This window comes from Temnothorax longispinosus, chromosome 9 (genome assembly GCF_030848805.1).
Source record: "Temnothorax longispinosus isolate EJ_2023e chromosome 9, Tlon_JGU_v1, whole genome shotgun sequence".
Lineage (NCBI taxonomy): Eukaryota > Metazoa > Arthropoda > Insecta > Hymenoptera > Formicidae > Temnothorax > Temnothorax longispinosus.
The window spans coordinates 18,777,660-18,801,116 of record NC_092366.1 but is presented as its reverse complement, the minus strand read 5'-3'; the positions used below and the strand labels follow the sequence as shown (position 1 = coordinate 18,801,116).

The 23,457-nt window shown below is 42.6% G+C and overlaps 4 protein-coding genes across 10 annotated transcripts in view; 3 read left to right on the top strand and 1 right to left on the bottom strand.

Annotated features, from left to right (window-relative positions):
- Rplp2 (ribosomal protein LP2) overlaps positions 1 to 5,108 on the top strand; it is a 103,346-nt gene extending 98,238 nt beyond the window's left edge. Inside the window, exons 2-5 of one of the 4 annotated variants that reach the window (XM_071787969.1) lie at positions 3,539 to 3,593; positions 4,216 to 4,388; positions 4,660 to 4,758; positions 4,884 to 5,108. In XM_071787969.1, coding sequence (XP_071644070.1) covers positions 4,217 to 4,388; positions 4,660 to 4,758; positions 4,884 to 4,954 — 342 coding nt within the window. In that variant the 5' untranslated portion in view covers positions 3,539 to 3,593; position 4,216 and the 3' untranslated portion in view covers positions 4,955 to 5,108. Of the gene's footprint in view, positions 1 to 3,535; positions 3,594 to 3,679; positions 3,841 to 4,215; positions 4,389 to 4,659; positions 4,762 to 4,883 lie in introns of those variants that run through there. The other 3 variants (XM_071787968.1, XM_071787971.1, XM_071787967.1) reach the window with 3 other exon arrangements.
- A 188-nt stretch (positions 5,109 to 5,296) lies between these two features.
- On the top strand, positions 5,297 to 15,480 carry Chc (clathrin heavy chain). The gene is made up of 9 exons (XM_071787944.1): positions 5,297 to 6,021; positions 7,115 to 7,322; positions 7,580 to 10,631; positions 10,693 to 10,990; positions 11,061 to 11,501; positions 11,599 to 12,161; positions 12,238 to 12,460; positions 12,559 to 12,634; positions 12,743 to 15,480. Exons 1-9 carry the CDS (start codon positions 5,980 to 5,982, stop codon positions 12,868 to 12,870), a joined length of 5,031 nt encoding a protein of 1,676 aa, XP_071644045.1. The 5' UTR covers positions 5,297 to 5,979; the 3' UTR covers positions 12,871 to 15,480.
- Pop4 (ribonuclease P/MRP subunit POP4) lies at positions 15,329 to 16,779 on the bottom strand. The gene is made up of 4 exons (XM_071787985.1): positions 16,447 to 16,779; positions 16,242 to 16,378; positions 15,766 to 16,153; positions 15,329 to 15,606 (listed from the first exon to the last, which is right to left on the bottom strand). The coding sequence occupies exons 1-4, from the start codon at positions 16,460 to 16,462 to the stop codon at positions 15,467 to 15,469; spliced, it is 681 nt and encodes a 226-aa protein (XP_071644086.1). The 5' UTR covers positions 16,463 to 16,779; the 3' UTR covers positions 15,329 to 15,466.
- Positions 16,780 to 17,091: 312 nt separating this feature from the next.
- Iru (E3 ubiquitin-protein ligase Iruka) lies at positions 17,092 to 22,354 on the top strand. Of its 4 annotated transcripts, none has more exons than XM_071787976.1 (8): positions 17,092 to 17,279; positions 18,109 to 18,240; positions 18,328 to 18,512; positions 18,921 to 19,049; positions 19,505 to 19,677; positions 19,973 to 20,088; positions 20,176 to 20,300; positions 20,527 to 22,354. In XM_071787976.1, the coding sequence occupies exons 1-8, from the start codon at positions 17,196 to 17,198 to the stop codon at positions 20,603 to 20,605; spliced, it is 1,023 nt and encodes a 340-aa protein (XP_071644077.1). In that variant the 5' UTR covers positions 17,092 to 17,195; the 3' UTR covers positions 20,606 to 22,354. The 4 variants fall into 4 exon arrangements, with proteins under 4 accessions (XP_071644077.1, XP_071644078.1, XP_071644079.1 ...); XM_071787977.1 differs by having other exon boundaries at positions 17,096 to 17,279; positions 18,924 to 19,049; XM_071787978.1 differs by having other exon boundaries at positions 17,104 to 17,279; positions 19,517 to 19,677.
- The last annotated feature ends 1,103 nt before the right edge of the window (positions 22,355 to 23,457 follow it).

The following is a 23,457-nucleotide window of genomic DNA, read 5'->3' as shown; positions in this document are numbered from 1 at the left end:
AATTTGAAAATTGGGCCACTCAGGTAATTACAGTTCTCTCGCAATTTAATTACGCCTCTGCTTTTTTAATTTATTATCAGTCGGGTCTAACGTTCACATCGGAAAAAAATGTCGCATACGGCGAACGTGGCTCATCACGATGTAAATTACGTAAAAAGCGTGGGCGTGGCACCGTCATCACGAAAAGTGTCCTGAGAAGGATCGTCGGATACTGCAGGGAAATTTCGCATACGCATCGGCGGCTAGACGACGCACGTACGGCGGTGGCGACGGCGACGGCGGCGGTTTCGACGTATGTTTCGCATCTCCGTCGGCTCGCACGCATCTTCGTAGGTGCTTACGCGGGCAATTGCGGCCATCTCATCGGCAGAGATTTCAATGCGACGATAAAACGTCGATTTGCCGGGCGCATTAAAGAAATTAACGAGAAAGTACGGTCGCTCGGCGGCCTCGTCGGCGTCGCGGCCGCCGGCGACGCCGTCCTAGCCGCCGTCGACGCCGACGTCGGTGGCTTCGTACAAAGCGACACGGAATGGTCACAGAGCCCAGTCCTCAGCTCACGCATGCACGAATCAAGTCGACGTTCTTCTCTCTGGGATTATTGGGAATCTGGGACCGAGACGTGCACACAGCGCGTATCGCTAAAACTTACATCTCGATCTCGCCTGCGGGAAGAAATATACCAAAATCAGAAATGTGTCGATTTACATATTCAAGACGTATTTTTGTCGCGTTTGAATACCATCACCCTACTGTCATCTTGCAATTTTTTATAAATTTCAATTGAACATCTAGTGAAGCACTTTTCGAGAGAAGATCGTCGTTTAAATCATTATTTCGTATAAAAGGATCACGTTTTGAAAATGCAAGAAGTATTTCGCATTGAAACTTAATTACTCTCTATTTGGAAATCATTATAAGATTGTTTTTCACATTCATTTCCACTTAGCCAGTGCAATTTATGTCTCTTTGTTATTAGTAATCTAACATTCAGTGCTTTTGTTTCTATATAATGGAACGTTCCAAGCGAAAACAGAAGTTATCATCTTATTGCTATTAATACACTATATATTGATACAGGCAAATTAAAAATAATATCTAAATGTCGTGTATAACATTAATAATCTATTTCTGTCGTACCGCAGTAAGTACAAATTATAATTAAGATACGATTATCTGCGCAATGATGATGTATGTGCGGATCAATACACGACGTTCCGACATATTCTAGCAAGATCTCGTAAGAAATTCATACTGGAAATTAAGAAATGTGTCGCTTGATCAATCATAAACGTATTAACGACGATTGTAAACTTGGTGCGAAAAAACTATCGCCCTTTGCGTAATTATAATACGCGTAATTACGCATTATCGCACATTATCTGAATGTTCATTATCGCGTTCGATGTGTCTCTTTGTTTCTGCGCCAGGAAATCATTAAATCATGCGAGCGATATTGGCGATCGTGTTGATGTTCGTCGCGGGGTACTTCATTGCAGCGACCACGGCGTCCAAGGACCGCAATTATCCCCCTTTCTTCAAGCACCGGACGAAGCTGAGGGAGATCCGCGGTTTCAAACCGGAATACATCTCGACGGCGATCGGGTTCGGGAAGAGAGACAGCCTCGCGGAGGCCCCGAATTTCAACGGGCGCGAGAAAGACTTGTTGTCAGCTCTGAGGAACCTCCCGCGCGCGTGAGTATCTCAACTGCAATGGCACTCTACAAACAATAAAGTAAAAGAAAAATATGAAATTGGGAACGTTTTGCGTTGAATTAAATTATGAGGGAATTTCCGTGTATAGTTTCGCTATAGGCAAAGCGTCAATAATGATACAGAACTTATTGGACATGAATAAAAAGAAAAAGATAAGCGTCTGAGAGATTCTATGATTCATCAGTTGTGGGGGCGACTTTGATTGTATAAAAGCTGCTATTAAGTTAAATTACTAAGTAGAGCCTGCAGGATTTTGTGTGGACAATATCAGATTATTAATTGCTCGTTTATATATAATATAAAATGGAAAGGAAGATTAGATTAGAAGTATTCTTTCGCTGGTTCACTTGATCGTTGATTAATTAAGTTAAATTGGAGTTTGGTCGGGGTGACCGTCGTGTGGACTCTCCTGTTGCGGCATCAAAATCATCAAAATCGCAGGAAATTTCACCGGACGTGAGAAATAACTTGATTGCAGGGTGTCGGCGGATGTGCTACTCCGGATGATGCAGACGAATCCCGCGCTGACTAGCAAGCTGACGCAGCTGTCGATGCAAAACGACCAGGGCGACCAAGAGGAGTCGATGACGGAACCACCCTCGAGGCCCGGGAGAGCGTTTGCTCTGTTTTAATCCCAGCGATCGCGACGCAAACGACGAAGGGATATATGTCTTAGGTTCTCAGGCGAAACGTGTGTTCGATATACCCATATACCCTGGAAACATATGTTCTTATATTTCTCGGTTCTTCGCATATTGTATCGCGAATTATTCGCGTAGACGCTATATTAATCTTTGCCTCCCTCGTAGTTTCTCCGCGTCACTCCGCGACGAAGTTAGATGCGCGACGAAACGGCTAAATATTAGGATCGAGGGACGTTTTTCTTTTTCTTTCACCCGACAAGCATACAGTCGATCGATGTAAAATTAAAACTTTGTCGTAGAACGATGTCGAAAATATATATGTATATATCGATAGATGTATCGTATAATTGTGATTGTTTCTCTTTTTTTTAATCGTTAAAGATTCGATATACTAATATTGTGTGTGTAAAATCGATGAATATACAGAAATGAAAGATAGATGGAAGAAAATAAATAAATGCACATTTCTCTTTAGCTAGAATTGCTCTTGGTGTTCTGATGCACGATGCTCTCTTGCACGATCCCCTTCCACGTTAATAAAATATTTTGTAAGCTATATACGTATATAAGCAATTTCAATTAATTCTAATTGCATTATAATATATTTATAAAATATATATAAAATGCAAAGAGAAGAAAAACCGTCGATTGTAACCGAAGGGAGCGATCGAGGACCTAGTTTGATCTGTAAATGAAAATATATAATTTGCATAGAAAAATTAATTCAAAGTTAATCAAGGCTTCTTCTATTCGTAAACTATTATAGAAATGTAAGTATATCTTTCTGTCAAACCGCAATAGCGTCATATTTATTTGGGATATGTTTTGCATACAAACGTATATTATTAAAATGAAAAACATTGACGATTTCTTTATATTTTACAAATGTATTTTTTAGGCTCAAGTTATTCTAATTTTTAGTTATTGTTTTTATAATGTTGCGCCATTACACTTTATATGGACGCAGCACGGAACAGAACCAGACAATCGTGTATACGTAGCATAGAACGGTAACGTAGATAGTTATGTTATCGACGATGAAACGAGCGTTCGCGAGAGGGCGCGACCGGGAGACCCGCGAGTCCCTCCATCTGCCGTCATTTCGTCACGTCAATTTCTCCCGGTTTCTCTTCTCTCCGTCCTCTCCGATTCTTTCTTCCGGTGCCCAGCTCGTGTGCACGTTTCGGCATCGTTTCGGCGGGGTTCACGTTTCGTGTCGTTTAAGACTTAAAGGTACGTGTATAGCCGAGTTACGCTTCCGCGAGGAATAATATTCCGCATTCCGAGTCGTCCGAATATCGACGGCTCGCGACAATCCCGCGTTCTTGTTCGATCGCGCTTTGCAACTTGTCGCGTCGTCGGATTCCGCGCGCGCGTCACGTTTCCACGCGAGACAGTGCAAACGTTCGAAACGTGATTCGGGAACGATATATCGTTTCTCCCTTTTCCGTGAGTCTCAACGTCCGCTGTACCGCGAAAGGTAACGCATCTCCGAAATAGTAATGTAAAGCACTTGGATGGAAAATCGACTTGATAGAACGCGCGTTCTCGCATCAAGCGCGATAAGTTAGGTTATGGCCCGGTATAAATATATATATCAATTTCTGAGATACAGATACAGTTAATTGTCACGCTCCGATCACGCGAATGATATTTATAGTATTATAGTTCTTGTATGTACAAAACAAACGTATCACGCACGTTTGTAGAACACCTTATTACGTGATGATCATCGATTTCACCATCTTTCGACTGAGTGACCGTGATGGCATATCCTAACTGAAATTAGCAGTTAGCATTTAGAATAATTGCACTGTGCCGAATCGGTATGTAATTTTAATGTGTCGTTTTGCAGAATGCGTTACGTGGCCGCTTACATGCTGGCTGCTTTGGGAGGCAAGGCCTCGCCAAGCCAGAATGACATCGAAAAGATCCTGTCGTCGGTGGGTATCGAAGCCGACGCCGAGAAGCTGAAGAAGGTCATCACCGACCTGAATGGAAAACCGATAGACGAACTGATCACGCAGGGTACGTCAATGCGTTTTTTTAAAACGCTTGTTAAAAACATTCCCCGTCTCTGCGCGAACCGAACCGAGCTTGTGGAATGAAACGTGGGCTCCTGAAATCAATTACCTTCACTTCGCAATTCTTTTACTCCTGACTTTCTACTTTCTGATCCAATTTCTTACAAAATTGAAGTACACGCGAAGGGACGAAAGGCAGAGATCGAACGTCGTCTACGAGTCGAGCTATGCGTCACCCTGAATTGAATTAAATATCTTTTTTTTTGTGATTTCAGGCAGGGAGAAGTTATCGTCTATGCCAGTTGGAGGTGCGGCTGCTGCTGGTGTCCCTGCAGCTCCCGCTGGCGCGGCGGCTCCGGTCGAAGAGAAGAAAGGTGGGTTTGTCAATTGACTTCTGATCCTAGAAAGTCTAATTCTAACTCGCAATTTAAAGCGAAACATATTCAAGGTCCTTACAGTGATACCAAATGAATGAGACGAATAATTTTTGTTTCAACAGAGGAAAAGAAACCGGCTAAGGAAGAATCTGAATCCGAGGACGACGACATGGGCTTCGGCTTGTTCGACTGAAGATACTTTTCTTCTCTCTTTTTATTTTGTCAACACCGGACGAACGCGCTGCATTCTGTAGCAGTTGTGCGAGCAGTTTCCAAATTACTTTTGTAGACTTTAAGGAATCGGCGCTGATGCTACTGCTGGAGAATAAAGCGTACTTTTAAACAAACTCAATCCGATCTCTGTATATCCCTGCCTTGCGTCCTAATCGCCGTCCTCGTGTCGCGCGGAGGCGTCGCGATAACCTTCGGGATTTATAGGGAAAAAGTATTTTAATTAGAGAGGGAACACGCGCGCGTGGAAGAGGATGAAGGGGGAGAGGGGGGGATGATTCGTAATCGACTGCGTGGAAGTACGTTACGCACTCGTGCGCCGTTGCGGTCTCACTCGTGGCAGGTGGAGGGCGAGGGGTGGGGGTGATGCGCGAGAGATCCGCCACCGAGTCCAATCGTGTCAAATCGTTGCTTGTATTCTTCCGCTGGTGTCGGGGCTCGGGGCGCTCGTGCCGTGTCTCTCTCTTTCTCTCTCTCTGTTCGCTAACGTCATCGCGAGCGACCGTCGGCGCTGATCGGCCGACGGAGAAGATCGCCCGGCGACGACCCGTTATCACTCGACGATCGTGATCGTCGACCTCTCGGCGCGCGCGGCGGAACGTTCCTTTGTGCGGCGGCGACGTTTCCCCCGCGGGGGACCCTCATACGCGGGAACTATTTCGAGATAGAGGGGCGGCGTTGGCGGCCATGATGGGTGTCAGCGGCGAGTAGCGAGTGTCGCGACGTTACCTCCTCGCTCGCCGTCAGTCGGTTTCGCGCTTCGACGAATTGATGCCGAGTGATCTCGGGGGGAACGGAGAGGCGCGCACACGACGACAGACGAGAGACCGGGAGCCGGGGAGCCGAGAGTAGAGATCCGTAAGCAGGGAAGAGGACGACGTCGGTGTGGATCCAGACGCGCTCGCACGGGGGCCAAGTCCGCACGCGGCGGTCAGCAGCGGCTGGGAACCTCTCCAAGGCGACTCGCCACCGAGCACCGAGGCGAAAATGACGCAGCTACTACCCATAAGGTTCCAGGAACACCTGCAGGTACGTCGTCGTCGTCGTCCTGCCGCGGGATCCCGGGGGGGCGAGGAGGGGGCCCCGCGCGCCCGTCGTTTGGCATTTACCACGTCGGCCTTTCTCTCCGAAGCACCGGACATTTTCTCTGCCCCCGCATCTCTCTCTCTCCCACCCTCCCTCCCTCTCCCAGCCCCCCTATTCCACCATCTCTGTCTCTCGCGAGCATCCGTCGATGTGTATCGACGATTTACTCTCGCCGACCCGTCTCTCCCCCCCGGAACGGAAGTGCAACATTTCGGGGCTGACGTTACTTTGACAGTTGCAACGTCTCTCTGCCCCTCCCCCTGCCTCCTCGCGCGCGAGACCCGATGACGTTACACACCCGACTCCGCCGACTCGCCTCGCCGAGTCCTCGCGGCACGGATTTCGTGGCGCAGGTTATCCGTCGATTATCCGTCTGGGAATTGACGCGATATCGCGTGCCACGGACGAACGGATCCGGAGCGCACGGAGCTCTCCGCTCGTGTGCTCTGCCTCGTCTTTTTCCCCACCGACGAGCAGACGCTATCGTCGGCGCATACGCCCCTCGTTTCCGCTTTTGCCGAAACCGTTCCACCTTATCGGATGTTTTTCACGCATTCCTTTAGCCCGACGTCACCGTTCGGACATCGAAGACGGAAAGAAATGCCTTCGCACCATCTCACGTCGTCCACACGTAGACACTCGTCGCCGGGGACGATGGAAACCGCTCTATTTACTCGCACTTTGCATGTCGCAATCTTGAGACAGGCTTTATTTCGGCAACATATGGCCGTTGCGATAACATTTATATTGTTGCTGGAACGTCGCTTTTGTTTTTAAATTAATTTCGTTAACATTCTGCCGCTCAATTTTCCGAGTATTGACAGTAGCGTGCAGCCTGTAACCGACATTAAACTCAAACTGTTGTTGAAGAGTATGCTTTTGAATTGTTATAAGAAACTTATCGTCAATAGAGTTGACAATAATACCTTAAACCGACCTTAAACCACGTACTCAAATCGTGTTGTATCCCTGATAAGATAAATGAAGGACACGAGTTTGAAGGACACAAGGCTATCTATGTCTTTTATTTTTGTAGCTTACGGCTGTGGGGATCAACGCCAGCAATGTCAGCTTCAACACCCTCACCATGGAGTCTGACAAATTCATTTGCGTTAGGGAGAAGGTTGGCGATACCGCCCAGGTAGTAATCATTGACATGAACGATTCCGCCAATCCTATCAGAAGACCGATATCCGCCGATTCCGCAATTATGAATCCCGCTAGTAAAGTCATCGCTCTTAAAGGTATGCGTATACGTATGTGCGAGTGCGCAGTTTCGGGAAAAAGCGTTCAACGGTAGAAAATAGACATAGAAACACTCGTGAGACTGATTCTGCTTTATTCGTAGTTCAGAGAGCAATATTGCGATCTGTTGCACGCTTTTTCCTAAAGCGAGCCTCAGTGTAAGACGGTGATTTTGTAACAAGTGAGAATATTTAGGGAAAACGCGCGCGAAGAACGTGAGGGTTACTAAGAAAGATATTTCCTTCTATTTGACTAGCTATGAAGACGCTTCAGATCTTCAACATTGAGATGAAGTCGAAGATGAAGGCTCACACAATGACGGAAGACGTGGTCTTTTGGAAATGGATATCGCTGAACACGCTAGCGTTAGTAACAGAGACTGCGGTGTATCACTGGTCCATGGAGGGCGATTCGACGCCAAATAAGATGTTCGAACGTCATTCGTCGTTAAACGGCTGCCAGATTATCAATTACAGAACAGATCCGAAGCAGACGTGGCTGTTGTTGATCGGTATCTCGGCGCAACATAACAGAGTGGTCGGCGCCATGCAGCTTTACTCGGTAGAACGGAAATGTTCGCAACCGATCGAGGGACACGCCGCCTCCTTCGCGCAGTTCAAGATGGAGGGAAACGCGGAGGCCAGCAATCTGTTCTGTTTCGCCGTTAGAACGGTTCAAGGCGCGAAGCTTCACATCATCGAAGTGGGCCAGCCGCCCACCGGTAACCATCCGTTCCCCAAAAAAGCGGTGGACGTGTTCTTTCCACCCGAGGCCGGAAACGATTTTCCCGTCGCTATGCAAGTTAGCTCCAAGTACGACGTCATATATTTAATCACGAAATACGGTTATATACATATGTACGATATCGAGTCCGCGACCTGTATATTTATGAATCGTATCTCGGGAGAGACGATCTTCGTCACCGCTCCGCACGAGGCATCCGGCGGTATAATAGGAGTGAATCGGAAGGGTCAGGTCTTGTCCGTCTCCGTGGACGAGGAGAACATAATCCCGTACATCAACGGAGTGTTGCAGAATTCGGAATTGGCGCTGAGAATGGCCGTGAGAAACAATCTGTCGGGCGCGGAGGATTTGTTCGTAAGAAAATTCAATATGCTCTTCCAGAATGGTCAGTACGCGGAGGCGGCAAAGGTCGCGGCTAACGCTCCCAAAGGAATACTCAGAACGCCCGCGACTATCCAACGATTTCAACAGGTCCCTGCTACTCAGGGTCAAACGTCGCCTCTTTTACAATATTTCGGAATTCTTCTGGATCAGGGACAGCTGAACAAGTACGAATCGTTGGAGCTGTGTCGACCGGTGTTGGTTCAGGGACGTAAGCAGCTGCTGGAAAAGTGGTTGAAGGAGGACAAACTGGAATGCAGCGAGGAGTTGGGAGATCTAGTGAAGCAAGCGGATCCTACGTTGGCGCTTAGCGTTTATTTGAGAGCTAACGTCCCCAACAAGGTCATCCAATGCTTCGCGGAGACCGGCCAATTTCAGAAGATCGTCTTGTATGCCAAGAAAGTCTCATACACGCCCGACTATATATTCCTCCTGCGAAATGTCATGAGGATTAATCCCGATCAGGGTGTGGCATTCGCGCAGATGCTGGTTCAGGACGACGAACCGTTGGCCGACATCAATCAGATCGTCGATATATTTATGGAGCAGAACATGGTGCAGCAATGTACGGCGTTCCTGCTGGACGCGCTCAAGAACAATCGGCCAAGCGAGGGTGCCTTACAGACCCGTCTCTTAGAGATGAATTTAATGTCCGCCCCGCAAGTGGCTGACGCTATATTGGGCAATCAAATGTTTACCCATTACGACAGAGCTCACGTCGCGCAATTGTGCGAGAAGGCTGGCCTGTTGCAACGCGCTCTCGAGCACTACACAGATCTATATGACATCAAGAGAGCGGTAGTACATACGCATCTGCTCTCGCCCGATTGGCTCGTAGGTTTCTTCGGCACTTTGTCCGTAGAAGACTCCCTCGAATGTTTGAAAGCCATGTTAACGGCCAACATACGGCAGAACTTGCAAATTTGCATACAAATCGCGACCAAGTATCACGAGCAATTAACCACTAAAGCACTGATAGATCTCTTTGAAAGTTTCAAGTCTTACGAGGGCCTGTTTTACTTTTTGGGGTCTATCGTGAATTTCAGTCAGGATCAAGAGGTACATTTCAAGTACATCCAGGCGGCGTGCAAGACTGGCCAGATCAAGGAGGTGGAGCGTATATGTCGGGAGAGCAACTGTTACAATCCGGAGCGCGTAAAGAATTTCCTGAAGGAAGCAAAGCTGTCCGATCAATTGCCTTTGATAATCGTGTGCGATCGATTCGACTTCGTTCACGATCTCGTTCTCTATCTTTATCGCAATAACTTACAAAAGTACATCGAGATATACGTCCAGAAGGTAAATCCGTCGCGTCTCCCGGTGGTCGTGGGTGGTCTACTGGACGTTGACTGCTCGGAAGATATCATTAAGAATCTGATCCTGGTGGTGCGCGGACAATTCTCCACCGACGAACTGGTCGAGGAGGTGGAAAAGAGAAATCGGCTGAAGCTGTTGCTACCGTGGTTGGAATCTCGCGTTCACGAGGGCTGCGTGGAGCCGGCTACGCACAACGCGCTGGCCAAGATTTACATCGACAGCAATAATAATCCCGAAAGATTTCTCAAGGAAAATCAATTCTACGACAGTAGAGTTGTCGGCAAGTATTGCGAGAAGCGCGATCCCCATTTAGCTTGCATCGCGTACGAGCGTGGCCAGTGCGACCGCGAGCTGATAAGCGTGTGCAACGAGAACAGCCTGTTCAAGAGCGAGGCCAGATATTTGGTGAGACGTAGAGATCCCGATCTTTGGGCGGAAGTACTGTTAGAGAGCAATCCTTACAAGCGACCGTTGATCGATCAGGTTGTTCAGACGGCGTTATCCGAGACGCAAGATCCCGAAGATATATCGGTTACCGTCAAGGCTTTCATGACAGCCGACTTGCCTAACGAGCTGATCGAGCTTCTCGAGAAGATAGTACTGGACAGCAGCGTGTTCAGCGATCATCGTAACCTGCAGAATCTCTTGATACTAACGGCCATCAAGGCCGATCGTACGCGCGTCATGGAATATATTAATCGCTTGGACAATTACGACGCTCCGGACATTGCCAACATTGCTATTAACAACGAACTTTACGAGGAGGCTTTCGCGATCTTCAAAAAGTTTGACGTCAACACATCGGCCATCCAGGTTCTAATTGAACAAGTCGGCAACTTGGACAGAGCTTATGAATTTGCAGAAAGGTATGGCATATATATTCCGTGTTTTGTTTTGTATACTTTACTTAAATGGACTGTTTCGCAGATGCAACGAGCCGCCGGTATGGTCGCAGCTCGCCAGGGCTCAACTGCAGCAAGGTCTGGTTAAAGAGGCAATCGACAGCTTTATCAAAGCGGACGATCCGTCCGCGTACGTGGACGTGGTGGAAACCGCGCATCGGACTTCGCATTGGGAAGACTTGGTACGCTATCTCGCAATGGCCCGCAAGAAAGCACGCGAATCCTTCATCGAGAGCGAATTGATATACGCGTACGCGCGGACCAACAGGCTCGCGGATCTCGAGGAATTTATATCTGGCCCTAATCACGCCGACATACAGAAGGTAAGAAGTCGTTCGCCTGTGCGTTTGCGAGCGCAACTCGATTCCTACGAACGTATTATTTCTTTTACAGATTGGCGATAGATGTTTCGACGATAAGATGTATGACGCTGCGAAGCTCCTTTACAACAATGTATCGAACTTTGCGCGTCTAGCTATAACGCTGGTCCATCTGAAAGAATTTCAAGGTGCCGTCGATAGCGCGCGCAAAGCCAACTCGACGCGCACCTGGAAGGAAGTTTGTTTCGCCTGTGTGGACAGCGGCGAATTTCGCTTAGCTCAAATGTGCGGTCTCCACATAGTTGTACACGCGGACGAACTCGAGGATTTGATCAATTACTACCAAGATCGCGGGCATTTCGAAGAGCTCATCAACCTCTTGGAAGCTGCTTTAGGACTAGAACGGGCTCACATGGGAATGTTTACCGAACTAGCTATCCTCTATAGTAAATACAAGCCTCAACGAATGAGGGAACATTTGGAACTCTTCTGGTCGCGCGTCAATATACCGAAGGTGGGTTGCCGTCTTGAATCAATACGAAAATTAAATTCGCAGCAGATTTATTTCAGGTTATTTAAAAGGTTAATTAACGAAAACGATTGATTTGTAGGTGCTACGCGCAGCGGAACAGGCCCATTTGTGGGCCGAGCTGGTGTTCCTGTATGACAAGTACGAGGAATATGACAACGCGGTCCTCGCGATGATGCAACATCCTACCGAAGCTTGGCGAGAGGGCCACTTCAAAGACGTAATCACTAAAGTCGCAAACGTCGAGCTCTACTACAAGGCTATACAATTTTACGTGGAATTCAAACCCCTACTTCTGAACGATATATTGCTCGTACTTGCTCCGCGCATGGATCACACTAGATCGGTGGCGTATTTCACGCGAACCGGCCATCTGCAATTGGTGAAACCGTACTTGAGATCGGTTCAAGCTCTCAACAACAAAGCTATTAACGAAGCCTTAAACGGCTTGCTGATTGACGAAGAAGATTACCAAGGTCTTCGAACATCGATCGACGCGTTCGATAATTTTGATAATATCGCGTTAGCGCAGCAACTTGAGAAACATGAATTGATCGAGTTCAGGAGAATCGCCGCCTATCTGTACAAGGGAAATAACAGATGGAAGCAGTCCGTAGAACTTTGCAAGAAGGATCGATTGTTCAGGTAACGCTTCACGTTATTTAAATCATTTATGATAAATGCTTGTGTGCGAATCTTATTAATCACTAATCGATAACAGGGATGCTATGGAATATGCGGCGGAATCCCGGAATGCTGAAGTCGCCGAAGAATTACTCGAGTGGTTCTTGGAGAGAGGCTCTAAGGACTGTTTCGCAGCATGCCTATTTCATTGTTACGATTTACTTCATCCGGACGTCATCTTGGAGCTCGCATGGAGACATCGCATTTTACATTTCGCAATGCCGTATCTTATACAAGTCGCACGGGAATATATCACTAAGGTAAAAAAAAAAGAATATTTGTAAAAGAACATTTATAAATCTTCTTTGTACCTTTATACCGCTGGCAGAGTATTCATAATCTTTAAATATGTTGATAGGTCGATAAATTAGAAGAGGCCGAAAGCCGACGTATCGAAGAAACTGATCATCAGGAACACAAGCCTATGATTATGCGTAAGTGATCTCTTCAATATGTTTTTTTTAGCGAGTCTTATTGTTGCGCGAAGCCGTGCATTGTTTCCCATTGTTGATATATTTGTTTCTGTTGCATGATCGCTATAGCGGAACCTCAGCTAATGCTGACTGCAGGGCCAGGAATGATGGCACCCGGCTACGCGCCTCAAACCGTATACGGTGCACCGGCACAAGTGTACGCGTCCACCGCAGCCTACCAAGGTTACGGTATGTGAGATACATTTAAGGAGACAGATCAACAAAGTCTACTTTTCTATAAAGTTTAGGTAGAATGAGATTGTTTTGTTAGCTTAATATCGTCAAAGCGAATACGAATGAATATCATTAGAAACGATGAATTGCCACGATTTAGATCATGATAATAGTGTAACGAATAGCGAAATGCATTGCGAAATGACATTAATACGCTATCACACGCTACCTAAATGTGAATCTGTAATTTATAGGGGAAACGTCGAGCAAGCAATTATATTTCACGGTTTAAATAGCTGTTCAATGCGGATTTTGCGCGAAAAGCATATTATTAAGAAAATTTATATTATTTAAAAAAAGTACGAAACGAAAAAAAATTATTTTTTTTTTAAATACGGTTTACCGAGATTTTTCTATTAAATTATCGTTGCACAGTCAGTAAAAAAATATACGTGCGTTGTGTGGAAGCAAAGTATAATTTCCCTGTCTTTTACTGGCACATATATATATATATACGTGTGCGTCTACGTGCCTTTCTTTTGGCTACTAACAGAAAGCAAGCTTTTTCGGGCAATGTCATGTAATTCGGAAGCAAAATCAACTGTAGATCACAGTATACATCGTATATTTCTGTACAGGTCATCCAGTGCTTGCTTTTCGAGCGAAATTTCTTTCAATTTTTCTCACCACATGTGTAAAACATATTTTGGAAGAGTCCGTTCCTTCTTTTTTTTTCTTAACCTTCGAAAAATGTTGGCACCGTACGAGATATACATCCTCGAAACATTCTAGCGTGTGATAAACCACAGTGAAAATTACAGAGCCCTCGCAAAATTGAAATGTAATAAGAGTATCTTTTAGATTGGGGTAGATCGCGTATCGTTATATCAGTATTATAACGACGAGATCAAGATGGGAAAAAACTGTAGGCATCTCAGGATATGTTGGCGTTATCTATAACAACATATATACATCGTTCTAGATCTATCCTGTATGTACATTTGCTTGAACATAATGCGAAGCTACGTGTTCGCCGAGTTAGCTTGATTTGCGTAAATGAACGAATCCATTAAAATAAATTGTAGATACTCGAAATTGCGAGATCTTATTGTCTCATTAACGTACCGTAGTACATAAAGTAGTTTTGCCCGAGTTCTTTTGCCCGAACTGCATCATGTATCATGCTTTTAACCTTTCGTTACTAATTGCGCAGGAAGATGATTACAGACAGCTTAGAGTTCGAGGAATACATTAAAGATAATTTGATAACAAAGTCCAGCACGATCGTCATTGTCACATGCGTTCATACCATACATAATTTTGGTAATATTTTCTACTCGTTTCACCTATAATGTGTGTGCATAATGTCTTTATTCGAAGTTATTGATCGTTAATCATTTATATAGCTTGTTACGAACTACGCCTAAATTATGCAAGTATTAAGATAAATTAGATCGCAGCATCTCTGGAAAAGCGATAGAGCCATGTTTTGTTAAACACTTGTGTTTCTTTTCTCTTTTGAAATATTTATGCATGTATAAAGTGCTACGTCAGAACCCAATTTATGTATCAAGTACGACAAGCAACCAAGGAAAAAAAAACAGATTAATTTTGTAGTACATCCTTTAACATTCCTAAATGTAAGCTGCCATGCTGCGTAATCTTGTGTCACTTACAATTAGTGATATCTCGTTTTTCTTTTTATTACATCTCAAGATGTAACGGGTTATAGTTATGTGTAGTCTCTTTATTTTAAAGCGCGCGAAGAGCGAAAGTGTGTACCGACGAACAGGTCACGTTACTACTATGCCCAAGTAAAATATTTGTATTACGTAATAAGTAAAGGAGCGAAGTTAGTTTGTTCGTCTCTCGTTTACTATCGTCCTCTCTATCGCGCGGTACTTTCGTCTTTTTTGGTACTCCACAGTTGATCTTGCAGTGATCTAGCTGTATATATTACATATTAAAATCGTTATGTCGAGAGGAGAGAGAAAGAGAGAGAGGGGGGAGGAGGAGGTCAGTAACATGCCCTGGTACTGTTTCACTTTGATCTAACTTTAGCCAATGAAATTGTAGAGATTGATTAACAAATATAGTTGTTGTACTAATTGAAAATGATTATCATTGTATCAGTGTCATGTTTGACCACTGTGGTTTTAATGGAACATGGGTGGACACACTTCCAAAATGAATACATTATTGTTCAATAGTTATGCACACCTTTCCATATGAACACACGACACGAAGAGATTTACACATACATACATTATATATAAATATAACGCTATATTATATATACGACTATATATAAATACCATGTAAGTAGTAAATATTACATTACCAATCCTGTAATTGTAATATCCTACGATAATAATCTGCAAAGGAATGCTGAAAGATATAAAGAAATAAAATAACTCTTAACATCTATACGAAATTAAAGTAATTTCAGCAAAAGGTTCACCATAGAATTAATCACATTAATTACATTATCTATGTATACTCATTTATTTTGTCATATTTTTTACTTTCCTTCGCAACACAATTTCTTTGAGATTTAGCGCTGATTTGTAAATCTCGGGATGGTATCAATTCTATCAATATTATTATATTAAATATTTATCACAACAGCATAATTGAACTATTCTTAAATTTTTTAACCGCTCGTTCTGCAGGCCTTATAGAGAGCTCCCTTCCAAACGCTTTTAATATCACACCATCATCCAAGTAAATATTAATCTTAACCACGTCCTTTGGTATCGCTGAAAACAGTTTGAAAAGATATTAATAATACAAAAGTATATATGTATGAGCTTTTGCAAGAAATTTATTGTCAATATATATAAAAGCAGCAAGTGCATATATGCGTTATGATCTATATGGGGAAAAAGATTGACAAAGTACCCTAGCATATCCCTTACTTCGAATAACATTGTCCGTCCCGCAAACCCTAAAGGTGTTCCTCGTATCCTGTATGACGATTCCCGTGACTCCCACCAGACTGGGGCATCTTGATCTATCGATGGAGATTCTGGCACCGTGGAAGTCTGCTTTCATCAACTGCAAGTTTACATTCTCCCAATTTGGACTGCTAGGATTTTTCGGTATACTGGTGAACGATTCAACGCCGAGCGCTTCTCGCATGTACTGCAGCCACAATTGATTCAAGGGCAGAAGATCGGAATACTTGATCTGATTCCTGTTGCCGACCCTGCCCAGACCAAGGCGTAGTCTCTTCCTGGCGGAGAAGAACTTGCCTCTCTCCACTTTCTGCTTGCGCTTCGATCGAATCTTATTAAATATGAAGGTCTGAAAAAAAGCAACATCCCAGTTAATCAATAATTATATTTCCATTGAAAGAATATTTCACTTGCGTTATATGTATTGTATTATATACCTTTCGCAGCTCGTCTGGAATAGATTTACGGTCGGACGGTGGCAACAGGTTTTGCAAAAAATCAATGACATACTGCTGAGTGTTCTCGCAGATCTTAATATGACTAGTCTGACTTTTAGGAAGCGGCGTGCACAACTCTGGAAGACATTCATTATTAAATACAAGAATGAAAGACAACGAATTCGTACTGTATGTCAATATTTACTTGTACAATTCGACATGGTTCTTCGTCGGTTCCTAAATTAGTCTTTCAAACTTTTATTAACTTTTATTCTTAATTATTTTCGCACCGTTGTGACATCATTTACAAGGCTTTTTCGTGTTTCTCCTGAAAGTAAGGAATGTCCAAAGTGCTAATAATAACTAATTACAATGCTAATGACAGCACAAATCGAACCTTCGCGAAACCATGCGCGCCGTGCGTGGACACATGACCCACATGACACACGCGGCGCTCCGGCGTTCCGAAAAACCAAAGATACGAGCGCGGAGCGAGATGGACAAGAAGCGTCGTGACGTCACACGTCGCTTCCACGACCGATCAATCGCGCCGTTCGCTCCCAATTAGCCAATGTCGCCAATATGGCCGCGTTCAGCAGACGCAACTGTTGAGTTCGTCTCATCAACGCTCTGCGTTGATTGGTTGGTTCTAAAAGTAAAAGCCAATCACGTTCGACTGCTACTGAGCGGCTTGGTCTGCTGAACGCGCGGCCAATGAGAACGTGGCCGTGAATCGATCGAGTTCGTCCTTGTTCCGTCCTCGGCGAGAACGCCACCAGTCTAGTTCGTTTCGTTGCCCTCGTGGCCGAGGCCGAGCCGAGCGGAGCCGAGGGGAGCCGAGGCGAGCCGAGTCGGGCCGAGTCGAGCCGAAAAACTGCGGCAACGGCAAGTAGTAGTGCTGGAGAAGTTGAGGCTGAGGGGACACGACACGCAGCCCGCAGGGACACGTACAACATGGCGGAGGCCGTTGTGGACGGGAGTCCGATGTCTCGGTTTTTTTGCCACAAATGCAGCGTCGAGATCGAGCGTCTGCTGCCGGTAAGTGCGCCGCAACGCGCCCCGGACGCCCGTCCGCGCCGTCCGGCGCGGAATCGCCGCGGCGGAACGTCCGTCCCGGACCGACTGTCACCCCGTGTCATGTGCGGAAATCCCGTCTCGCTCTTTCTCTTTCTCCCCCTCCGTGCCCGTGCGACGAGTGATGTTCGCCGCGATCCTTCGCGCGGACAGGCAGAATCGATGGCATCGTTCATCGTTCTCCCAGCGGCTTCGCGATTCCCCCGAGATCTCGATGAAACCCGCGTTCGGCCAAATCGCGTTCGACAGGTTTACGCCTTTCGACCGCATCTCTCCCCCCGGAAAGCGTGCTACGCACGTTCCCGCGATCGTTGTCCCCGAACTCCCCGATCGAGTCCCTGTCCCCTCCCCCCCTTCGTGGGACGGTGTATTTTGATTAAGCCGAATGAGTACGCTCGTCCACGATCCGACCGGAATTCTCGTCCGACCGCTCTTTGTTCACGAAACTCGCTAAGCGTATAAATATGTAGCAGTCTGTTCTTTCTTGCGTCACGTTACTCTTTTTGTTTTTTTTCTGCGCTCTAGAAAGGGAGGAAGATATACGCAAGTTATTTTGCCTCTCCCATTGTCCTTTGCTTAAAAATATTGCTGTCTCATTTTACTGCGATATTATTATTGTTATTATTTACAAAGATGGCAGCGTAAGAAATATGTTCATTCTGTAGATGTTTAAATTTGCAAATGTTTAACTAATACAAGCGTGTATATATCCAGGCAATCTGTCGAGGACAGACTTTGCAAGCTAACTCGCGTAACTCAGACTTCACCTGACTGACATTTCACTTCCGATTAGAATTTCACGTGTCCACGATGTGCGAGCGGCTTCATCGAAGAGCTGGAAAGCAGCAGCAACGAGGGCAGCTCGGGCATGGATATGAACAGCGAAGATCTGAGCGACGGGGACATCGACATCTTGACCTTGAATGTGAGTGGATTTAATTGAGCTGGAAATTATTGACACATCATCCTCAGAAATGCATAAATGCGTAAGCATCATATTTAATTGATACAGCCTTCGCAGCGCTCGGACCGTGACCGTGATCTAATAGACATGATAATGGGTCTCTCGAATACCTACGCCAATCAACAGTTGAGCACCAGTCAACCATCAGGGGGAGGCAATAGGAACTATGTGCTTGGGAGCAGAAGAAGGTCTAATTGGTCTCGTACCCCTCAAGATGGACGTCGCACCAGCAGGTATCTTTCATGTACCAACGTGCCGCGCATCCATCGATGTCACGTACAACGATGTAATTCCCAAAGATCGCTAGATTGATGAATCTATGTGTTCAAATGTTTGGCATCAAATTTGACGAATAGAGCGTCTGACTTTTTTTCTCTCCCCCCCCCCCCCTCTTTCTTTGTTCTCTGTAAACGCAAAATATTACACCGATTATGGCTGCGGTCCAATTGACGCTACAAATGCTTTGAAGCGTTCTTCCTCTCCTTCTTTCTTTATTGAAAGAAAGGAGAAGAGGAATGCTTCGAAGCATTTGTGGCATCAAGTGGACCGCAGCCTATATTATTTTGATAATCGATGTTTCTTGTGCATGATATTTGTATGGGAAAATTGGTAAGGTAATAGTTAAATTTTTTTACTCGAAGTAGCAATCGTAGAAGACAAGAGAGTCTACAGGTGCCTATAGAGAATTTCATACAAGATTTTATCTTCAATCTGTCGGGAGCAGCGAGTCTAGGCAACTCTGTGGGTCAAGATGCGCAGTCTACATCTGTGTAAGTTTTATATGACAAATACTGTGATATTAGTATAATTGTAAATAGATGCGTCATATTTTTGTCATAAATGATAAGTGGGTCGATATTTACAACATATTATATATTTTAATTTACATATTCTCGAGATATAAATACACGTTACGATAATCGATTTCTGTCGATATAAAATATTGCACTGCAACTTTTTTTTTATACTTTTCTTTCTACAATCGTTTACGTTTCCATATTTTAATCTTGTTTCTTTTTCTCTTTTTTGTATACATCATAAATATGTACCATTTTCATAAAATCGTGCCTAAATTGTCAGCGACTGTCAACGTGCTTTCTCAACAGCGATGTGACAACAGTTAAATATATTTAAAAAGTTTATTCATCCACGGGGGTACAACTCATAAACAATTTTATTTAATCTTTAGTTTAGTAATTAACTAAAATAAAACAAAATAATGTAGATTCAATATTAGACTGTTCTTGGGAAATCCTGGAGATTATGTTTGGGGTCGCGATGGATTAGACGCTATTGTTACCCAATTATTGAATCAAATGGACGGTACTGGACCACCGCCTTTATCACGCAACCAGATCGATGAAATACCTACTACTACTATAACTCAAAGTCAAGTTGGTTAGTACCTGATGATATATATTGATGTGTAATTTACAATATCTATGTACATCTGTTATCTTTTAAAGATCCTTATCAATCTGGGTGATCAGAACAGTAATGTACTTATATGTCAAATAATTCAAGTGATTGGTAAAGTTCTAAAAGAATACTCAGAATGTCCCTAAGTGTTATATTAAGCCGTTATACTTTTATACATAGAAGTACCTTTTGCTTCAACTGTTTGACTTACATTACTTATCATTACTTTGTCAAATCGCTGAGAACAATCTTTTTTTCCTTTTGCTTTATGCAGATTGTAAACTACAATGTTCCGTTTGCTGGGAAGACTTTAAGCTATCGGAACCTGTTAGACAGTTGCCATGCCAGCATGTCTATCACGCGCCATGCATTGTACCCTGGTTGGAATTAGTAAGCTGAAAAATTTTCAAGTTTTATCTCAGCCCATACGTCGGCATCGAGATGTGACCCAAGATAATTTTTCCTTTCGTTTTCTAGCACGGAACCTGTCCCATTTGCAGACAGAACTTGGGAGATCAAAATCAAGCTGAAGCGAACCAAGATACTGGAGCCAACATAGCTGGATCCACTTTAGCCGGATCCAGTTTTGCTGCTTTATTCAGGCAAGTTTTGTAATGAAGTATTTATCGTATAAATGTATATCCCCTAAAAACATCTATTTAATAACACTTGATTTTATTTTGTTTACGCGATAAAAGAAACGATAGTCATTATAGAAAAATCTATATTAGAGACTTGTTTCGCGTGTTTCTTCCTTTGTTTTCTATTTGTAAAAAATGACAATATTCACATAAGTATTTTGAATGCGTTATTACATGTGTGATACAGGGCAGCGAATGAAGCAAACCGGACAGGACAGCCAATTAGTCGAACATCGTCCACTTCGTCATCTACTTCATCAGAGTAGCTCCAGTACTTGTTCAAGTGAGATTTGAGAGTGATATTTTTCTTTCAACTATCCAATTTCGTAATTTAACGAATGTATATCTATTTTTAACACATTGATACCACTTCTCTGGCACTCTCTTGCCTTTAGTAGGCATATATCTCTTTACAGATGTGTCAGCTTCAAAATTCGAATCACTTATCGCTTAATCAATTGATATTGTCTCAATGTAAAGTGCTGAGTTCAACGAATTGTTTCGTTCTACAGCAAATTGTACTACATGAATATCGACCGAAATAGAAAAATCGTAGATCAAATTGTTACATTTGTCTCTGCCTGTGGCGCTAATTTTAACATTCAACATTAGAACGTTACATACGTTAGACTATAATAGATCTTACGATCTTTACTAATGCCATTTAATTAAATATTTATAAATACTTGATTAAATGATTATTGAAACGTGCCAGGCACTGACGAATTATATACGCTGTCAGATTTCAGAGCGAAAAAGGGGCTTTTTACTTTATGATTTAATTTCAATAAAATAAAATAAAAAAAGAAAGAAAAATACTCTGAAGAAGCAACCTACGTAGTCTTTATAGACGTTATTTATGCGTGGGTAGTTTTATTTTGAGTAGTGTTAATTCAAACAAACTCGGAACAGATCAACAAATCTATTGCTATTTATATGTAAAAATATAATTTTTACTCGTCGCCGAGGCTCAGTAAGATACATATAAGTTTACGTGATTGTCACGTATCATCGATACATATAAGCTTATGAAGTACAAATAAACATAAAAATTTGCGATTTGAAGACAAACTAATAAATTCAAATGACACATGATGCAATATATATATATATGGAAAGAGAGAGAGAGAGAGAGAGGGAGAGAGAGTTCGCGGAAGATAAAAATATTGCTTTCCGTAGAAATATATGTACTTGGAATTAGAACATATCACATATTGCTAGAATTGAGAAATCCAGCAATCAAAAAGTTGATGGAATTAATATAAAGCATATCGAAATTTTATTCTTTTTTTGTCTTTTAAATGCTCCTGAAACATCATAAAGAACGGACTATTGACAATCACGTGATTATTTTTTCATTTTTGATTATCTGACTTGTAATATGTATCTACTTAGGTATTCTATACCTTGACAATGGCTATCTGAGTCTCGACGAATAGACGCGTGAGTGTGTAACAAATTCGCTTTGTTCAATTTTTTTAGTGTGTAAAAACACATGAAACTGATTTTTATAACGTAAATGCATATGAATAAAGTGCATTCGTGGCAAAACTACGCAGCATATATATGTACATACATATATCTATCTATGTACATATATATATATACATATATATATATGTATGTACACTCCTATAGTAAAGATCTCTCAAAAGAATATGCGCACTCATGGAGATAAACCCTTGCATCCGCAATTGTGTAGTTTGCAGCAATCGATAAAGTTACACACATTGTATAAACATAAAATAGGATATAGCGTAAAGAATATGATTAGAACTTGTAACTAAATTCTTCTGTCTGATGTTATTACATATGCAGTTGAAATGAGTTATTTTCGCGCTAACTGTACATATGCGATGAGCAAGCATTCTACTGATATATGCGTTTACATAATAAAAAATAATATCGCGCTATACTAAAATGTCCATTTAAATTTTATGCTTTACATATAATTCTGTTGTCCATTTTTCTGTTTACGATGATAAAATGTTTGTTTTAAAACAAGTTAAATATTATTAAAATAAAAAGAGAGTTGAGTTTTGTATATGCAGGACTATCACTGAATTTCTTTTTTTAATAAGCAGAGTTCAGAGCAAGAGAGTCGACATGTGTATAAAAGGTGATTATAGGTTTATCTACAATAGACCGTAGTTTTACTTTAAAATCGTATCTGAAACAAGAAAATGATTCTTTGCACTCTTGCGAAACTTTATACGTGAAACCTGCGAATTTTCAATATTTAGTACAATTTGTTTTGCTATTGGATACGTCCGAAAATTCAGGAGCGATTGGATCTTTTTTAAAATTATTTTGTTCCAGTGTATAATGACAAAGAAAGACTTAATATTACATTCTGTTTGAAATTGACAGTTGTGATTCAATTACAAAATAAATATATGAATGTAATTAATGGAAGGATGAATATTATCTCTCTAACAGTAGTGACATTTAAATCGTTGAGATACAACATGGAGTTGCTGTGAGGAGAAACGTATTTCCTTTAAACGCTAACTCTTTACGTTCCTGATACTTTTCAGTGTGTCAACAATAAGCAATGATTGTGTTTATTATATTAAATAAAATGGAATATTTTTCGTTTATATATGTATAATATAAAGATACAGAATTTAAATGATGTTTATACATGTTTTCTAGCGGATAGTAGCCTGTAAATTTATTAGTAGAGTATTATGGGATATATTTATTCGTCAATAAAGAGAGAGAACTAATATAATGTGAAATACAAACGCGTTGTTTTTCTCCAACACTTTTATTAGCATTTTATATCGGGAAAACAGCAAACGCGATTATGCGAAAATATATATATAATAATGTATTCCCATTACTAGACTTCGATATATCCGCAGTCCAGTCTGTTTTTGTGCTGGTAAAGATGAACAAGTCCAATAAAAATGAATAAAAATGTAAAATAATAGTGCAAAGTAATAAAGCATTCATTTCTTCGTGATGAAGGGTACGAAGCCTGAGATATAATAGGGTGATAGCCATTTACAAAATTTTGTTTATATAAATTTAGATGTTTATAAATCATGTTTTTAATGATTATGATATTCCCATTTATCTTAAATTTCGTACGTCTCACCACTAACTAGATACC